General features: G+C 43.9%; 1 protein-coding gene across 2 annotated transcripts in view; it reads right to left on the bottom strand.

Moving 5' to 3' along the window:
• Positions 1–3,042: 3,042 nt before the first annotated feature.
• Positions 3,043–20,912, bottom strand: part of LOC310995557 (leucine-rich repeat-containing protein 39-like) — a 40,944-nt gene continuing 23,074 nt past the window's right edge. The window contains exons 4-7 of one of the 2 annotated variants that reach the window (XM_083984646.1): positions 11,071–11,207; positions 7,714–7,905; positions 4,903–4,974; positions 3,043–3,640 (exon numbers count right to left, since the gene is read on the bottom strand). In XM_083984646.1, coding sequence (XP_083840772.1) covers positions 3,473–3,640; positions 4,903–4,974; positions 7,714–7,905; positions 11,071–11,207 — 569 coding nt within the window. In that variant the 3' untranslated portion in view covers positions 3,043–3,472. Of the gene's footprint in view, positions 3,641–4,902; positions 4,975–7,713; positions 7,906–9,818; positions 10,083–11,070; positions 11,208–20,912 lie in introns of those variants that run through there. The other variant, XM_083984647.1, reaches the window with a different exon arrangement.

Genomic DNA, 20,912 nt, shown 5'->3' with positions numbered 1-20,912 from the left:
CAGATGGCAATTACAGTATAGATTTGTCTAGATGAGGAGGAATTACTGCATGTGCAGATGTCAAATATTCAAATTGAAAAAAAAAGACTTTCAGTGTATAGGATGAATGGAATAATTTGTGAGGGAATAACTTTTATATTGCCATTGTCATTTATTCTCTCATCATTTTAATATTAGCAATACAACAGTAAAAAAAAATTAATGTCAAAATACTGTTTTGTGGTCTGTTTTTATATTCATATATTGCACGGGGACAGTTGCAACGACCGGACAGCCATGATGAAACCCCATGTGCTAGCTAAACAAAGTGCTCTTGATACATGCTAATCATATCACCTTAAAGTTAACATGTCACTCCTTTAAACCATATAAGTTTGAGCAGAATCACAAAAAGAGTGACAACAGTTTTAACAAAAACAAAGCTCAAGAAAAAAAATACTTTCATACCTCAAAAACAGTTTTTTTGCAATAAAACCTGGAGCATCTTTTGAATTCAACTGATCTTTCTCTGCAAGGGGGGGAATCCAACTAAGCATGTGCAGTGTGAGTATCATCACTCTAGCTTGTTCCTGATTGGAGAAAAATGACATGTTGCAACCATCCCCTGTTGCTACTGTCCCCGGTCTCCCCTACGTACTAGCAGTATAGTATGCGGTTTCGAATACAGCCAATGTTTATTTCACTTCTCAAAATGGCGCTGCACTCTGACCTTTCGATTGACAGCTCACTCGACCAATCACAAGCTCCCTGTCCCCGGCTGCCGCCTGCAATAGCGAATGAGTGGCTGTGTCTCATGAGGAACATCCCCTCCGACAGCGCTGAATGGCTTCAGCCAATAGGAAAAAGTCCCGATGGCAACTAATGCATTGAATAGCCAATGAGATTACGAAACGAACGATGTGCTGCATTCACTGTCCCTGGGAAAAGGCAGCACTGCCATCTTCATGCGTAACTGTGCAAAAGCTGCACTTGGCGCATGTATTGTTTCTCAATGGCAACTTTAGGAAAACGCCTAGACATACACTTAGTAAAACATGTGTAAAATACTCATTTTTAGCAGAATTGTTATCAAATTTGAACTGGGGCCAGGTAAGGCTTCATGCTGTAGTCCCATTGTGTTTTCCAGCTAAAATTCTCAGCTACACTCATCTTCAGGCATCTGATTGCAACAAAAAAATTCAGGCGAGAATAAAAACATTCTAATTCAGTGTGTTCCAACTTAGATTACTCAATGATAATAGCACTTATAGTGATTATTTCAGTTTAGGGAAAAACTTCAGAGTGATGCCTTTCAAAAGAGACCAAGCACATCCATATTCTCCAAACAGTTCAAGAACAGCATTCAATTTACTTTGGGTACACCTTGGATAGGCGAATATTACAGAATTTATAGGAGCGAAAAGGGGCCTAAAATTTAGATTTTCAAATTTTTGACTTTTTAAGACCCCACGGATACCCTGTAACTATTACCCCTCGCAAAACTGTATTGTTCTGTATATATATATATATAAATAAAGCAATTAAAAAAAAAAAATTTAAAATTGAAATAGATTACTGTTTCATTTATACTTTGTTGGATTGGTTTTTTGTTTCTTCAGTGTTTTTTAAACAGCCAGAAATGATCTCATCTGGTCTGGATGTTTAAATAGATTTTAAAAATGCAAATATACAGTACATCAGTCAAATACATTGGGAACATTTTCCCATGTGTTTCAAATTTAAACTTCAAATCTCAGTAAATTTGCTAATAGTTGGGGAAAAGTTCTTTAATTGTGAAATAATCAAAACTGTATATATTCTACATCATAAATGTTGTTTATTTGACCAGATAAAATTTAATTTAAATCCCATTTTGTTCCTGAATCCACCAAACTGCTGGGATCAGAATAATCCTGATGTTCTGGATCAACGTTTTCCTGATCCGACTAACACAAACTGATGAAGGTTTGATCCATTTTCAAGATTTGATCTGATCAATGATCCAAAATCCAATCAGTTTTTAAACCCTTTGAACAACTGGGTCCAGGACCAGAAACTGACTTTTCCCACGTTCTCTGAGGAACCTGAACTCACCACAAACGACTCAGACTTGGTTCACTTCAACTTTATTGAGTTTTTTTTCTTTTCTTTTTTCTTGTTTGACCAGGGTTCAGACACTTCACTGTTTATGAGTCGGACCAGAACCAGAACCAGGACCAGGACCACAACCAGGTCCAAGAGTCCTGATCCAGATCCACATCCCCACACAAAACCACGACAGCGTCAACAAACAACAACAAACATTTCAACACATGAAACAAACAAAACAAAACAAAATAAAGGTCAGTATCAAAAAAAAAAAAAAAACTACGACACCATCGTTACCCAGCAGCCCAGAGGAAGACGTCGGGACCGGGACCAGAACCAGAACCAGAACCAGAACCAGGACCAGGACCAGGACCAGGACCAGGACCAGGTCTCCCCTCAGGAGCTGGAGGAGCAGTAACAGTCAGACGGGTCCAGAACCAGAACCAGAACCAGCAGCAGGTCCACCGGTTCATTTACACACAGTTCAGTCAGTCGGGACCAGATCGGACCGGGACCAGGACCAGAACCAGGACCAGAACCATGTGAAGTTCTGGTCCTGATGATCAGCGGAGACTTTCTGGACCTTTCACAGAGCGGTGGTCCTGGTTCAGGACTCAGAAAACCACTTTAAGCTGGACCAGATCCCAGACGGGTTCATCTGATCTGGATCGAACTGGTGGAACTGGACTCTGGTGAACCCGGGTCTCAGGTCTCAGACTCTGGTCCTGGATCTCACACACACACTCACACACACTGGTTCAGTCTCACTTTTGAACCAACTTCCTGTCCTGTGATTTTCAAATTAAAAGTTTCACAGATTAAAATTATTAGGATTAATTTTCCAAATAGAAAAAAAAACAACAAAACTGGTCCGGTCCAGGATCCAGAGAGGGGTTGGGGGGGGGGGGGGGGGGGTACCAGAGTCCAAACTGATCAATGAACTGATGACACACACACACACACACACACACACACACACACACACACACACACACACACACACACACACACACACACACACACACACACACACCCCCGACCCCCCAGCAAAGAGAATCCAGACCCAGACTCAGACCACCAGCACCTGAAGAGCTGAACCCTGGTTCAACTTGGACCAAAAACTACAAAAACCTCTAAACCTCCAACCGAGAGAGAGAGAGAGAGAGTGAGAGAGTAAGGGGATGAGTGAGTGAGTGGTTGTCATGGAAACGACATGATTGACAGGCTGGCCCCTCCCCCGCCGCATCGCGCCGCCGCCGCAACTCGCTCAAAGGCAACAAGGAAATGAGAGAAAAGAAGATGATGATGAAGGCAGCAGCAGCAGCGGTGGCGGCGAAGGGGGAGAGGTGAAGGTGTGTTAGTGTTGGCGGTCCGGTTCCATCCGGTTCCATCCGGTTGGGTCCGGTCACTTGAGGTCCAGCACCATGCTGGCCGGGTTCTCCAGGTATTCCCGCCACAGGTTGGAGAAGCGGCACATGGTGGCGCCGTCGATGATGCGGTGATCCGCCGACCAGCTGACCTTCATGATGTGAGCCGGGACCACCTGACCGCCGGCGCCGAACCGGGGCAGCACCTGAGAGCACACACACACACACACACACACACACACACACACACACACGCACAAACAAATGAAGATTTTTTTCCCCGCTATGTACATTATAGTTCAACATTTTGGCAAATTGGCCCATCACCATAATCCCTATAGTCTTTGTGTTTTTTGTTTTGTGGAATTTAGTCCAACTCTCAAACTTAAGAATAAAAGCTTTTTATCAACTTTCTCAAGTCTAAGAATAACTCATACTCCCCCAGATATTTAAAGGGATAGTTCAACATTTAGGCAAAATTGGCCCATTGCCATAATCCCTATAGTCTTAGCAGTAGGTTCGTTACCTTCAATTGTCGGTGCAAGCTGTTTTTAGAACGGCGGAGCAGAGCCGTGAGCTGCTCAGAGCTACGCTACGGAGGCTCATTATGGGATTTCTTGGTTCCCCTCATCAAACTCATCAAATACACAATCCAACAACTCCACAACACTCTGGTGGACAAGTTGTGAGCTGCACATTCACCACGCTATGAGATAATAACACAACGTTACCACACAGAGTTGTTTTAGAGGGAAATACAGAGACTGTTGATGAAAAACTGTCCCTGAAGGCAACGTGCATCAGCGGTTTTGCATGAATTTCCCTCTAAAACAACTCTGTCTGGTAACGTTGTGTTATTATCTCATAGCGTGGTGAATGTGCAGGTCACAACTTGTCCACCAGAGCGTTGTGGAGTTGTTGGATTGTGTATTTGCCAAAATGTTGAACTATCCCTTTAATTAAAAAAAAAATCAAAATTTGACACTCAATGAGTTGAGGGGCGGCCTGACGCTACTGCGACGCACAGTGATAATCTACCAGTTCTTATTACTTTGTACCCTCATCATCTAACGTGTCGGCGCTCAGTTTATCAATAAACAACGTCCGATGTTATTATAGCCCATAAGTTTAAAGGAGAAGTGTCGTTTTTAACAACCTGGACCTTATTTCTGACCGGGGCACCGAGATGCAGCCTCTAAATAACATTATCTGCCCCGAAACTCGTTCATTTCAACAGTATTATGTGTTAATTCACTAGCTCTAATTACCTTTTTTTTAATGGCCCCCACACATTTTGAAAATGGCCTAATTTTTTAGACCACGGGGGCCAAAATTGCCCCGAAAATACTTTCTTAATTTCTTACCCTGCACACACACACAGGAAGGGGGCGGGGCTTGGCTTATCTAAGTACTTTGATGTTTGATGTCTGTGGTGTGTTCATGGGTCGTGGGAAAGTCTGCAACTCACCTGCATTTTCCCCAGCGCTCCGATGGAGACCTCAGGAGGGAGGATGACTGGTTTGGCGTACGTCCCTCCGATCTACAACACACAGGAGAGAGAGAGAGAGAACATGATGATATGTTCTCTCCATGGTAACCACCCACTCCACAATATATTTAAGCATCTTAAAAGCTGCTTCAGTGAGCGGTTAGTGATGCCTCAGTGTTCTACTGAACGACTTAGACGCTCCTTTGTTCCTGCAGCAGTCAGATATTTGGTAACACTTTCCTTGAAAAGGTATTCATAAGATTGACATAACAGCTGTGATGAACATCAATGAATACTTATGACAGCTGTCGTTAAGTGTCATTCGGTAAGTTATGTCACTTTTAATGCAAAGTTGACATTGTTTGAGATGTTTTTGTTCTGACAACTTGACATAAAGACAATTTAAACTGTCATAGCAGACCTAATTGCCAAACTTTAAAAATTATGTCTTATTATTAAGTTTGGCAATGAGGTCTGCTATGACAGTTTAAATTGTCTTTATGTCAAGTTGTCAGAACAAAAACATCTCAAACAATGTCAACTTTGCATTAAAAGTGACATAACTTACCGAATGACACTTAACGACAGCTGTCATAAGTATTCATTGATGTTCATCACAGCTGTTATGTCATGGTTATGACAGTGTTATGTCAATCTTATGAATACCTATTCAAGTAAAGTGTTACCGATATTTTAACCACAAATAGCGGTTGTCTGTTGTTGTTTTTTTAAATCTTCTGGAGGTGTATATTCATTTATTTATCCTTGCCTATATTAAAATCAATTTAAATCACTTGCTTTGAGCAGCCTACTCTGTCGTATGAAGTATCCAATCATGGTGATAAGTTTTGTGCGATGGTATGGAAATGTTTGTATTGTTTGTTAAAGGGACAACGAGGAGTTTTGGAAAGGCAAAGTGTTTTCACACTACATTTATGAGCCTCCGCACCGTGAAATTCTTTGACCGGTGCAAGACAGACTCATGTTTTCATTCATCAAGAGATAAAGTCAGAGGTTGGAAGACGATCACATACCGTCGTAGTTCCCACCATAAACGGAGATTGTGCGGGGTATGGAAATGTTTGTATTGTTTGTTAAGTGGATGTATGTGTTTTTATTGGGTGGTAAAGCAGTTTCCCCTTCGGGATCAATAAAGTTTTCTAATAATATATAAGCAAGCAATAAAAATGATGGATCAAAAACCAATGAGATGGCACCACTGCGGCATCCTGAGAAAACACAACCTTCTTGCATTTGAAAACTTTATAATTTACTGTTAATATCAGACTGGTTTTTAAATGTCTTCATAACTGTGTATCAGCCCTGTTTTCTGCACTGATAAAAAGACGCTGTAGCTCAAGCCGAGTAAACACACGAGCCTCCTACTATGGCGACTGCATTGTTCCCAAGTGTACAACATCATTTGGACAGTCTGCCTTCTCAATAAAAGGGGTTAACCTATGGAACACTTTACCCACTCACCTGAAACTGGAGACTGACACAAACTCGTTTAACAGAGGATTAAAAGCAAAACAACAATGCTCACATGTATAAATATGGACGTCTTCAGTGTTACTACTTTTACTGTTAGGATCATGATTTCTGTTTGCTCAATCTCCTCTCGTTGATCTTGTGCTCTGTATTTTTTAGTATGTTACTGTCATGATGTAGTGTCATGCACTTGGTTTTATCTAATACTGTTGATAATATGTTCTGTATTTTTAGATTAGCCGCCTATGGACTGGTGTTGAAAATTAGCACTTGTGCTAAACACACTCAAGCAAAGCATCTGGTCTATCCACTGGAACAGTCTCAATGTATTTGTGATGTCCATATCAAATAAATAAACATAACATAACATAACATAACATAATCTAAAATGGGCCCATTAACAAGTGGTAGCGTAGATTCATCCACATTAACGTGAGACTTTTTTTATAACCAAATAGAAACTCCTCGTTGTCCCTTTAATATCAATTTAAATCACTTGCTTTGAGCAGCCTACTCTGTCGTATGAAGTATCCAATCATGTTGATAAGTTTTGTGCAATGGTATGGAAATGTTTGTATTGTTTGTTAAGTGGATTTATAAAACGGAAAGGTGAAATCCGCCCATCTGATTGGTTGTTAACTGTGGTATATTGAGCATATACCACGGCTACTATTCTAAAGCCTTATCACAGCGTAGGCTATCACTCCGCCTCAGGCACGTATGACTGGTGTGAATGGAAGTTGTTGTCATGTATCCATGACAACGGACTGTTGCAGTCCGTAGCAAAGACAGTTGATGTTTTTACGATGTTAAAAAATGGACTAAAGTAGTTGAATTGACATGTTTAAGGTGAACTTTCACCTCCAGAGGGTTAACAATGGTAGAGGGGACTGAGCAGTGACTTTCACCTGAAAAAAAGCGGAGGAAAAGACGAGATGCAGAGCTACTTGGAGCTAACGTCTGGAGAGGTGGGACTATTTTTTCCACAGTGAGGCTATTTTATTGAATAATATGTATTTCTGGTTGAATAAAACTACATGAAATTGATTGCGTATCCCTCTTTCATATTGTCATTATTGGTAACCGTTTTATAAAAGCAATATATCACTCCAGTCCGTGGTCTCTGCTCATTATACCACGGCTAAGGGGCGTTGTTCGGCCTGACGCGAAGCGGAGTATGTGTTTTTATTGGGTGGCAAAGCAGTTTCCCCTTGGGGATCAATAAAGTTTTCTAATCTAGTTCTAACAGGTTGTGGTTAGACCGGGTCTAGAGTCCGTCTCGGTGGCGGCTGGACTCACTGATCCGATGTTGGACAGGGTGAACGTTCCCCCCGTCAGCTCCGACGTTCCCAGCTGCCCCACGGCGCCGAGCGCCTGCAGCCGGTTCAGCTCCTGGGCCATGTCCAACACGCTGAGCAGCTGCACCTTCTTCACGTTGGGGACCAGCAGACCCTGACTCGTGTCCATCGCCAGCCCCATGTTGTGAGACGCCTGAGGGCAAGAGACACGGTCACCACGGCAACCACACAAACAACAACAGCAATGACGACAACGACGACGACTGCAGCACCTGAACCTGGAGCATCAGTGACTAGATAGAAAAGATGTGAAGCATTTTATAGCTACGCTGCTACAGGATTAGACTTCTCCTCTCCTCCCCTTCCCTCCTCTCTTCTGTTCTCCCCATCTCTCCCCTCCTCTTCTCCTCTCCTCCCCTTCCCTCCTCTCTTCTCATTTCTTTCTCTCCCCTCTCCTCTCCTCCTCTCCTCTCCCCTCTCCTCCCCTCTTCACCTCCTCTCTCTTCTCCTCTTCTCTCCTCCCCTTTACTCTCTTCTCCTCTTCTCCCCTCCCCTCTCCTCTTCTCTTCTCTCCTCTCCCCTCCTCTTCTCTACTCCCCCTCTCCTCTCCCCATCTCTCCTCTTCTCCCTTCCTCTCCTCTCCCCTCTTCTCCTCTCTCCTCCCCTCCTCCTCCTTCTCTTCTCCTCTCCCATCCTAGTCTCCTCTCCTCTCCTCCCCTCTCCTCCTCTCTCCTCCCCTCCTCTCCTCTCTTCTCTCCTCTCCTCCTCTCCCCCTTTTCCCCTTCAATTTCCATGTTTTCCACCCTGAGGTTTCTCCAATTGTTTCCCTGTTAAAAGGGTTTCCTGAAATCATCCTTGTGGTGTATTTGTAAGATTATGTACAGTACGTTCTCCCTGTAAAATACGATCTATCTCATTGTAACAAACTGTAGAGTCTTGCTATGCACCATAACATCCTGTAAGAGATTCTGTTAATAAAAAACAAATCTTAAAAAAAAAAAAAAAGTGGAGTTTTTCCTCAGTGGATGTGAGGGTCTAAGGGCAGAGGATGTTGTTATGATGGGATGTAAAGCCCTTTGAGACAAACTGTTGGTAAAAACGGGCTATACAAATAAAATTGCCTTGTCACAGTCACATTTAAAAACACTCATTATCTGGATTTGCTCATCTAGAAAAATTTGTATCTGCTCTGAACAACTGGGGTAAAGGTAAAGGTGGATTACGTGATCCTGGATGGCAAATGAATCTACAATGTAGAAAATAAAGAAGTCCGGTCTGGACCGGTCTGGGTCGTACCTTGTAGGTGATGTTCTGGCAGCTCTGGTCCAATGAGGCGTTCAGGATGGGGAAGTGCAGGAGAGCACAGCATCAACGTCAGCGCCAAACATCACGTGACCAATCAGCATCAAGGTCGCCCATCAGGCCCCCCAAAAAATGATTGTAATACCTATTTTTACTTTGACGTGGTGTGTGTTTGAAAACAGGGTACAAAAAATGTCCCAATCAGGGGAACGTTAGTGATTTTTAACAGGATCTGAGGGTTAAACATACATTTGCAAGGCTAAGCTTAAAACAAATGTGTATTTCTGTTGCAGGTGTAAAATTGTGGCATTCACAAAGCAAGGAACTGAAAAGTTGTACAAGTATGTCTCAGTTTAAGAAAATGTTTAAAAAAGAAAAGATAAGCGTCTACAAAAAAGAAGAAGGAGAAAGAGAAAAAGAAGGGGAAAAAAAGAAAAGATAGATAGACGAGTGGTGTCCACTGCTATTTTGTTTGTTTTCTTGTCACTACTATGTTTCATCATCTTTAATATTTTGAAATAGAGTATAATATTGGTGTTGAAGTAAGCCAATGTAAGTATAACAACAGAGAGGGGCAGGTACTATACGTTTTCTTCATCCTGCTCCTTTTCATTCATGGTGACAATGTGTACATTATGTAAATATGCGCAACCCTGTGTATACCATGAATGGAATAAATCAAAATGAAATTAAATGGAAAAAGTGCTGCTGCACATCGTTCCAGGTCGACGGGGCAGAACATTTAAAAGCCTTTTTGCCCAGTTCCATTCCTGCATCTGTATAATGTCCAGAGAACGAAGGCCACATCGGCTGAGGTTTCTACACGTGTGTAAATACAAATATGTAGGCAAAAGTCCAAGAATAGATGTATAAATAAAGGTGACAGAGTGCGGGGGGCTCACACTGTGTCTCCACCACCCACCTGTGGATGTCCTCAGGTAAACACTGCAGACGGTTTCCTCCCATGTCGAGCCACTGGAGCGCCGGCAGAGCGACCACGCAGTCCGGCATGCCGGTGAAGTCCTTCATGGACAGATCCAGGTGCTGCAGGTTCCTCAGGTGTCTGAACTAGAGAGGGGACACAGAACAGACCTGAGACCAGCAGCTGGACCAGAACCTCTGGAGAACCCCTCCACACACCCACTGATCAGACGAGTTAGGTGTCACATGAACCTTGTTATTCATGTTAGTGCTCGTGCTTCATGTAGATCCTGGTTCAAGTTCTGGGGCCGTATTTACAAAGCATCTTCGAGGCCATTTTAGTCTTAAAGGGATAGCTCAACATTTTGGCAAATTGGCTCATTGCCATAACCCCTATAGTCATAGCAGCAGTAGGTTCGTTACCTTTAATTGTCGGTGCAAGCTGTTTTTAGAACGGCGGAGCAGAGCCGTGAGCTGCTCAGAGCTATGCTACGGAGGCGATTTCTTGGTTTCCCTCATCAAACTCATCAAATACACAATCCAACAACTCCAAAACGCTCTGGTGGACAAGTTGTGACCTGCACATTCACCACGCTATGAGATAATAACAGAACGTTACCACACAGAGTTGTTGTAGAGGGAAATTCATGCAAAACCGCTGATGTGCGTTGCCTTCAGGTACAGTTTTTCAGCAAGCAGTCTCTGCATTTTCCTCTAAAACAACTCTGTCTGGTAACGTTGTGTTATTATCTCATAGCGTGGTGAATGTGCAATGGGCCAATTTGCCAAAATGCTATCCCTTTAAATATCTGGGGGAGTATGAGTTATTCTTAGACTTGAGAAAGTTGATAAAAAGCTTTTATTCTTAAGTTTGAGAGTTGGACTAAATTCCACAAATTCTCAGCACTTAAGACTAAAATCCTCTAAGACTTGGAAGAATTGGAAGTGACATCTAAAATTCAGTTTACGGCACAGTACTGTGGTAACTCAGCTCTGAGACCGGCATTTAAGATTCAGTCCTACACTTCACTAAAAGTCTGATTAAGATGCTTGATAACTACCTTTTAAGTGCATCTTTCAGTCAAGAATTTGTTTTACTCATTAAGTCGACTCCTATCCGGCCCCTGGTCCGTACCTGGTCAGGGAGGTGGTCCAGCTCCCGGTTCATGGCCAGCTCCAGTCTCTCCAGACTCTCACAGCCGCTCAGCTCCTCGGGAACCACCTGCACTCTGTTGTAGCTCAGCATCAGCTCTCTGAGCCACGTCAACATCCCTGAGACCAGAACCAGAACCAGGAAGACACATGGTGAGACCGGCTACAGGGTCGGTCTTCTAAACCCAGGGGTGCAGATCCGATGCCAGGATTGGGGGGGACACAAAAGTGATTTTTTTTGTTTGTTTTTTTGTTTTGCCCATATGCAGCTCATACCATGCCGCCATAAATCACAACTCCGCAGAGTCTCGGCATATCATTCAAAAAGTCCTGCACAGGGAATCATTTATTGTGCTTATACCTTTCTTGTTTATTTGTCCTAAACAGCCAACAGCACGTATCACTGCTGTTATATTAGTAAATTATAATTTAAAGGGTCTCGGACATATAATATCTACTCACGTTCTTATCTTTCGCCTCCCACCGACCCTCCCAGATCCCCAATTCTTCTCACCATCTTCCCTTTCTCCCAGTGTATGGAACTTTATGCATGATTAAAAAATATGAAGCCCTAAGATTGAGGGGGTCGTTTTTTTTTAAAGCCTGCTGATATCATCGGCGTCTGAGTAAGAAACTACCCATCATTTGCATTGTAGTGGAGGAGACTAGAGGTGGAATGTGGAGTCAGAAATATATAGGGCTGACCCAAAAAAATCGAAGCTTCGAAGCTTCGTTCGTTGCCATGGTAATCGATCTTTAAGTCCGTGATCGATTGTTTTTTTTTCTTCCTTTTTTCCTTTTTGACACCGGTTCTCATCGGCAATTGTTAATTATTAAATTATTAAAATGAGTAGGCGACTTGGCATCCTGGAAACCTGCTTGATTTATGAGATATGCAGTGTTTGTTTGCCATTACTTTCATTATTTCCGCTACGACCCCCCCCCCCCGTCAGACGTGACGATCGCGCACCCCACTGGCTGTCGAAGCTTCGATTAAAATCGATTTTATGTACGCGAAGCTTCGATTATCGAAATATGATAATCGGGTCAGCCCTAGAAATATATTTGTCAAACATTATTTGTTCCACCATTTCAATAATTTCTTTTTCGATGTGAGGAATGTGAAGTCTGAAAATACATTTGTTAAATTTTGAATAGTTTGGGGTATTTTTATTGGGGGGGACAATTCATGTTTTTCAGAAATCCCCCCCGGGATCTGCACCCATGCCTAAACCCCCTCTTTGACCTGTCGGAGCTACTACTGACCGATCTGTTTGGGGATTTGGAGACAAACACTCACATCAGACCAAGGGCGTCATTTATGATATTAAAAAAAAAAAAAAAAATTACTTGATTAATCAAACAATAATCGATTATTAAATTAATTATCAACTGTTTTGATAATCTAATAATCAGTTTGAGTCGTTTCTTAAGAACAAAAGTCCAAATTCTCTGATTTCAGCTTCTTAAATGTGAATATTTCTGGTTTCTTTGTTCCTTTATGACAATAAACTGAGTCTCTCTTTGGTTTGTGGACAAAACAAGACATTTGAGGACGTCGTCTGGTGGTTTGGGAAACACTGGTTGATGATTTTCAACATTTTATTGAACAAACAACAAATCAATTAATCGTTTAAATAATCGACAGATTAATTGATAATGAAAATAATCGTTAGTTGCAGCCCTACCAAAAAGTAAAATAGTAACTGAATTACTACATAATAACAGTAACTATTGAGTTACTTTTATTTCATAAAATGCTCAAATATGTTAGACTAGTTGATGGACCGAAAAAAAAATGTATAACGTAAACTTTAACAGGTGTAGCCTATTACTATTTTCTGATGGGACTTCTTGAGTCAAGTAACGGCGCATTTTATTGTCAGTAACGGTAACAGCGTTGTAACGGGGAAACAGTAACTTTTTTGATTACTGTTACTGAAAAAAGTAGCGCCGTTATTTCATGACGTAGACGTAGTAATCCCTGGTCATAATTGGTCAAGTCCATATTCTGCACAGAAACATAATGAAAAGAGCCACAAGGCCAAGAAACAGTCTTAAATGGCTGGTTCATCATATAAAAGGAGAAAAGACACTGTCCCAAAGAGGTTATAGTCATATCACTGAGTTAAGACTTATATGAACACAAAAATATTGCTTACTTCTGCTTTAACACAAACATTCTGCTTACTTCTGCTTTAAGTTCATTTTACTACTGTAACGAATATGAAAATGACAAAATAAAGAGGTAAATAAGCCTTGTCCTTTTATCAAAGTTAATAATTTAGCACTTTTCCACGCATACGGTGACTTTTTTGCTTTAAAAAATCCCTATACAGACAGATATCTTAACCCCCCCCAAATGTTTAACCCAAAGTTAGGCCCCTGCATCAGACCGAAGACTGGACCAGGACAATAATCTGTAGATACCTTCCACTCCTCCTGCTCGATGCGGAGCACCAGCCGTCCGTCCTCGGTCTGCAGCTTCTGTCTGAGTGGAGCCAGAACGGCCCGGTCCTCCAAGACCCCCAGGCTGAGTCTGGAGCGCCGCTCGGTGCCGCTCCTCCTCCTCTGCTGCTCCTCCTCGTCCTGCTCCTCCCTCCTCCTCTTGATCCGGGTCTCCCACAGAGCTCTGACCGAGCCGATGGAGCCGCACACCACCACGCCCCCCACCATGGTGACCACGACGACGATGACGTCACAGCGCCGCACGGGGAGACAGGCGAGATGACCTCTGACCTCTGAGCTGCAGCCTCGCTCTCCTCCTGATCATCCTGTAGGAACAAATACAAAACATTTCATTTCTTTGATTTCATTTCTATTTGACTAAATAAATTGTAAAGAAAACCGTTTTTTAATTATTAATTTAATTGAGGCCTGTATTGAGGCCGCATTTTGTAATAATGTAATTAATTTCACCTCATGATGTAATATTTTGTAAAATCTGCCACATTTTGTAATAAAATTCTTAAACACTGTACTGCTTCACCCAGTGTTGACTAGTGTCCTGGACTGGGATTCACAGCCAGCTAAACTCTTTCTGACATTGTATCCAAGGAACAGGCTGGAGTTGTGACTGGATCGCATTTATTGCCAGAAATTGTGAAACTGAAACAAATACAAAAAGGTTCAATTACCACAAGGTAAATAATACAAGTTTACATGTAACCAGCTGCTAACGGAGGTAGCGGATCTAACACACACACACTCACACACAGATCTACGGGCAGAGTCCGCGATCAACTCTCGCTCGTTAATGAACAAATTACGATAAACTAGCCTACAGAAGCGTTTGCAATCTACTAATGACAAATAATGTTTACTTACTCATATTGCCACTACAAAGGGGTACAAACGTGAGGACGGAGAACTCTCTTGCTACGGAGCAGGTAAAAAACAACATCCGTATAGCTACATCACTTCCTGTAAAAACCCATGCACGCAAAAAACACATGAATGAAACTACTGCGCCGTCTACTGGTCGAAAAATGCAACTGCAAGTAAAAAGTACACAGTTCCATAACACTCCCCGTCTGGCATTATTTTAAAAATGCCACAATAACAAATTTACACAATCTAATCTCCTGGAGATAAGAGAAGAATACACTCTGAAATGGGTCTGAGGAAAGTCTTTTTAGACTTGTTGTGGGTAACCTTGACCTCCACTTTCCTGACAAGGCCATCTTTACTTGGAAGAGCTTTTACTATGACTCCTGTTGGCCATTCATTTCTTTTCAGTTGCTTGTCCTTTAGAAGAACAATATCTCCTTCCTTCATGTTTGGCCTGATGAGCTGCCATTTTTGACGACTCTGGAGCATGTTGAGGTATTCTTTCTGCCACCGAGCCCAGAAAGTGTCAGCAAGAACTTGAACCCTTTTCCACTGAAATTTGAACATGTCAGCTTTGGTGAAGTCTCCAGGGGGAGGTGAGAGGACACCAAACTTCTGGGTGAGTAGAGTTGAGGGGGTTAAGATCAGAGGAGCTTCTGGGTCAGTGGAGACAGGCACTAAAGGTCTTGCATTAATAATAGCTGTAACTTCAGCCATCAGGGTTATCAGAACCTCATGAGTCAGCTTGGAGTGGCTCACTTGTAAGAGCATTGAATCCAGGATGCGTCGTGTAATTCCTATCATCCGCTCCCACGTGCCACCCATGTGGGATGAGTGGGGCGGGTTGAACATCCATGAACATCTTTGATTGAGGAGGTAGCTGTCTACACTCATCTCACCAGGCTTTGGAGGCTCCAGCTTCAGCTCCCTGGCTGCACCAACAAAGTTGGTGCCACAGTCTGACCTCAACTGCTTAGCAGTACCTCTGATCGCGAAGAATCTGCGAAGTGCATTGATGAAGCTGGAAGAGCTCATAGTTTCAATCACTTCGATGTGAACAGCTCGAGTGGACATGCATGTAAACAGAACCGCCCATCTCTTACTGTTGGCTAGTCCTCCTTTAGTGCGGCGTGCAATGACCTCCCATGGTCCAAATACATCAAGGCCAACATAAGAAAACGGGGGGTCAGTCTGTAAACGTTCAGCTGGCAAATCTGCCATGATTTGCTGCTCCTCTCTGCCGCGTAGTTTCCTGCAGGTCACACATCTATGGATAATGCTGCCAATACACCTCTTGGCTCCTACTATCCACAGGCCACTTGCTCTCACCGCTCCCTCAGTAAAGTGCCTTCCTTGATGCTTTACAGCCACATGATGATGGCGGATCAGCAGTGTAGTGATGTGATGCTTGCCTGGGATCAGAAGAGGGTTAGCTTCACGACTTGACACGTTTGACTCTGCAAGGCGTCCTCCTACCCGGAGTAGGCCATTTTCATCGATGACTGGATGAAGCTTGTGAAGAGAACTGTTGGAGGACAGACCTCGTTTTGCCATGATGCATTTGATTTCTTCTGAATACACTTCATGCTGGACACATCTGATCACTGTGTGTTCTGCTTGAGTTAAAGCTTCATCTGTGAGACTTGTCTTGCAGAGGTGCCATCCTGCACAACTGGTTTCTTCTCTGGATTTGATGAAGCTGTGAGAGATGTGACAAAGGTGAGCTACTGCTTTGATCAGGGACGTCCACTTAGAGAAGCGCTCAAAACGTGCTGAGCCCAAATGCTTTGTAGAGACTGTGGTGGTGAGCACTGTCACTTTAGAGTGAATTTCAACATCTGCCTCTGGTTTAACAAGCTCAAATGGGCCTTTCTCGGGTGTTGTGCTCTCAGGCTGCAAAAGAAACGCAGGACCACATAACCACGTGGTGCTGGCAAGCTTCCCTGCTCCTACAGACCTAGAGCCATGATCTGCTGGGTTGTGCTCTGTTGAGACATATCTCCACTGATCTGGTAGGGAGGATTGCTTGATTCTCTGTACACGATTGTTTACATATACATGAAATCTTCTGTGCTGGTTGTTTATGTATCCTAGCACCACTTTACTGTCTGTGTAGAATGTAGTTTTGTCTATTTTCATGTCAATTTCTTCTGTGAGGAGCTCAGACAACTCCACAGCGAGCACCGCGGCGCAGAGCTCCAGTCTGGGGATGGTGAGCTCTGGTACTGGAGCCAACTTGGCCTTTCCCATGATGAAGCCAACTTCAGTGTGTCCATCTCCATGTGTGACTTTCAGATAGGCTGCTGCGGCTATAGCTCTGACTGAAGCATCTGAAAACATACAAAGCTCAATACACTTAGCTTGTGAAATGGAGAAGGAGACATATGTGCGAGGGATATGCAGTGCCTGGAGATCCTGCAGCGACTCTTGCCAGCTTCTCCAGCCATCATACATGTCGGGGAGAAGAGGGCTATCCCACTCAAGGTCACTGTTGGAGAGCTGTCTGAGTAAAAGTCGTCCTTTGATAGTTACAGGGGCAAGGAAGCCTAGAGGATCGAACAAGCTGTTTACAACTGAAAGCACCCCACGGCGAGTGAAGGGCTTCTGGCTCTGAGGAACATGGAAAGTGAATGTATCAGACATGATATTCCAACTCACTCCCAAGCTGCGCTGGACAGGAAGCTCATCTGTGGAGAGGTCCAGATCTTTGATTTCCTTGGCTCTGTCTTCAGGAGAAAAGGCGTTCATCACCTCCACTCTGTTGGAGGCGATTTTGTGGAGACGCAGATTAGAGAGAGCAAGCATCTTTTGAGCTCTCTGCAGGACATCGACAGCCTCAGCTTCAGTTGGAAAGGATTTCAGGGCATCATCAACGTAAAAGTCTTGTTCTATGAAGTGTCGTGCATCACTGCCGTAGACCTCTTCTGCCTCCTTTGCTGCCATTCTCAGCCCGAAGATTGCCACAGCTGGAGAGGGACTATTTCCAAACACATGTACTCTCATGCGGTAATCTACCACGTCCTTGCTGAGATCATTGTCTTCATACCAGAGAAAACGAAGGAAATCTCTGTGCTCTTCACAAACAACAAAACAGTAAAACATGTGTTCTATGTCGGCTGTTATGGCAACCGGTTCCTTTCGAAACCGGAGGAGCACACCCAACAGGGTGTTGTTCAAGTCAGGCCCCTTAAGCAGCACGTCATTGAGAGACACTCCATCAAACTGTGCACTCGAGTCAAACACTACTCGAATCTTCCCGGGCTTCTGCGGGTGGTAGACGCCAAAAGTGGGAAGATACCATCTCTCTTTATCCTTATCACAAGGTGGTGCAAGCTCTGCATGTTTGTTATCAATCATTTTCTGCATGAACTCGACGAAGTGGGCTCTCATGTCTTCCTTCTTGTCAAGTGTGCGACGAAGAGACATAAGCCGCTTGTAGGCATAGGGCCTGTTGTCTGGGAGCAGACGTCTGGGGCTCCTAAACGGCAATGGTGCAACCCAGCTGTTATTTTTGTCTTTGAAGACTCCTTTCATCTTCTTTAAAAAGAGTGTGTCTTTGACAGAAGGTGCGAGCTGGTTGTCAGTAACAGTGCGGCAAAAAACAGTCTCTCCTAAATTCTCTGCAGTGGGCTTGGAGTGTGGGTTTGGTGGTTGCGGCTGTTGAGGAGTTGCTTTTGTGTGACCCATCAGGCTGAAATTCTCCTTCACACTGAAGCGGTTGTCACAGGGGGTGAGAAAGCTGGGGCGTCCATTGTTTAACACATGTGTTTTTAGAGCACTCACTTCAGTTGGCTTGTGAGCACTGCCGAGGCACACATCGCCGATGATAACCCAGCCCAGGTCAAGCTTCTGTGCATATGGGTCATTGTGTCTGCCGTTCAACTGTTTTCTCACCTTGTGAGCTCTCAGAAGGTTCCGTCCAATGAGCAGGAGGATGTCAACATCTGGGTCGAGGGGCGGTATCTCAGCAGCGACTGACCTCAGATGATGGTGATGACGTGCGGCTTCAGGGGTAGGTATTTCTTCTCTATTATTAGGGATAGCATTGCATTCAATGAGCACAGGGAGAGGAAAGTTCAATTTCCCGTCTGCTGACTCCACTGTATAACCACATGCTCTTCTGCCTGATGTTTCTGTTGTGCCAGCACAAGTCTTGAGGGTGTATGGTTCTACTGTGCCCTGGATGTTAAACATATCAAAAAACTCAGTCTTTGCAAGGGACAGATTACTTTGATCGTCTATGATTGCATACATCCTCTTGATGTTATGTCGTTGTCCTTCTGGGAAGACGTGTACCAGGCAAATCTTGGAGCAGGATTTCCCTGTGATCCCATTTCCACATACCTCTGTGCAGGTGGCGGTAACATCTAGGTTTGATGAGCTCAGACTCTCCCCGCCATGCTCTTTGGAGGAAGAGAGGGGCTTTGGTGTCTGCACTGGTGGGCCAGGGTGGAGAGCTGCCAGGTGCCTCTCACTGTCACACTCCACACACTTAATAGTGACAATCTTTTGCCTGATGACTGGTGGATGCAAGGCAACGATAGCAGATGTTATTGTCTTTGATGAATTTCTTTCTGTCTTCCAATAGCATTGTTCGGAAACCTCTGCATCTTTTCAGTGGGTGCGGTGTGTGATGTATAGGACATTGCCTGCTTATATCTTCAGTTGCATGTTTAACCGCTGTGTGTGTGTGTACATCTGTTGACACGTCTGTCTTGTGCACTGTGACTGATGGCCTTGTGTTGTAATTACCTGGAAGCCTCTCTTTCTTGAAGCTGACAGAGGAGGGATGAGCTGTGGTGAAGCTTGGGTCATTCCTTGCTCTAGCCTCTTTCCTCACAAACTCAGAAAAGAAAGAGAAAGGTGGGAAGGCAACTTTATAGTCTTCTTTAAACCTTGACCCGACCGCTGTCCACTTTTCCTGAAGGTGAAAGGGTAGCTTCTCCACAATTGGACTCACTCCCCTGGCTGTGTCGAAGTAACTTAAACCAGGTAAGTATCCATCTAGCTTTGCAGCTTCCAGTTCACAGAGCAGGTCGGAGAGCTCACGAAGCTTGCGAGGTTCTTTGCTGGAGAGCTTTGGAAAGTTTTCTATCCTGGAAAACAGGGCTCTTTCTATTGCTTCTGATGAGCCATAGCATTCTTCAAGTCTTGTCCAGATCATATTTAAACCAGCAGATGGGTGACGTATATTGACTGCTTTCATCCTTTTAGCATGTTCAGAGGACTCAGGGCCCAGCCACTTGATGAGCAGATTTATTTCTTCAGTGTCAGTTAGTCCAAGATCTGCAATGGTACTCTGAAACGTGGTCTTCCAGCTCAGATAAGTCTCTGGTTGGTCATCAAACTTAGTCAGTCCTCCACTCACAAGCTGACTCTTTGCTAAGAACCTTGCGAGGTCACTGGTTGCGTTGTCGGAAGCTGTGTGGTTCGTAGCGAACCTATACTGTGGCTGTAACACATTGTAGGGAGGACTTTGTTGAACTACATCTCTTTGTAGTGTTGGTTTGCTGCCATCTAGTGGTGAGAATTGGTGGCGATTTGGTTCTCGTTGAAAAGGTGTGAATGTCGGCAAAGGTTTCGCTTGTTTTTGCTGACAGGTGGTGCCACAATGCTGCATAAAAGTGTCTTTCTGACTTTGAGGAAGTTCAGTGTGATTGTGTTTATTTATGTAATCAGTCACTTTCTGCTCTGGGGTTGCCTGGGTAGGCAAGAAGTCAAACTCACCGCTTCGCTCTGCAGCGTCGAGCTGAGCAGCAGCAAGCTCCATCACCTCTGCTTTGGCCATGGCAGCATCAGCCTCTTTCTGTAGCTCAAGTACACCAAGACTTGCTTCTAAGCGAGCTTTTTCCACCTTTATGTTCATTTCTTTCTCAGCGTAGGCTAGCCTGGCTTTAGCAGCCTGTGCTTCCGCTTGAGCCTTTGCTGCTGCCATACTTGCTCTGCTCGATGTAGTTGACCTGCTTGAAGCTCTTGCTGATGATCTAACAGTCAGCCTTTCTGACTTTGAGGACTTTAAGGAGTGAGCGGAGAGTGATTTGGTCTCCTCACTATCTTGACCTTGAGCCTCCGATGTCTCCATTATGCTTGGCTGGGAAGGGCTGGTGAAGGTGAGTATGTGTCTGTGACTGGCTCTCTAGTCAGTGTCCAACAGTTTGTCGACGTCCCTCGCCGAGTGCTATGATTTCACTGTACTGCTTCACCCAGTGTTGACTAGTGTCCTGGACTGGGATTCACAGCCAGCTAAACTCTTTCTGACATTGTATCCAAGGAACAGGCTGGAGTTGTGACTGGATCGCATTTATTGCCAGAAATTGTGAAACTGAAACAAATACAAAAAGGTTCAATTACCACAAGGTAAATAATACAAGTTTACATGTAACCAGCTGCTAACGGAGGTAGCGGATCTAACACACACACACTCACACACAGATCTACGGGCAGAGTCCGCGATCAACTCTCGCTCGTTAATGAACAAATTACGATAAACTAGCC

The sequence above is a fragment of the Trachurus trachurus genome (genome assembly GCF_905171665.1).
Source record: "Trachurus trachurus genome assembly, chromosome: 13".
In the NCBI taxonomy this organism is placed as follows: domain Eukaryota; kingdom Metazoa; phylum Chordata; class Actinopteri; order Carangiformes; family Carangidae; genus Trachurus; species Trachurus trachurus.
Note: the sequence above shows the minus strand (reverse complement) of the source record. Positions and strands in the feature narration are given on the sequence as shown.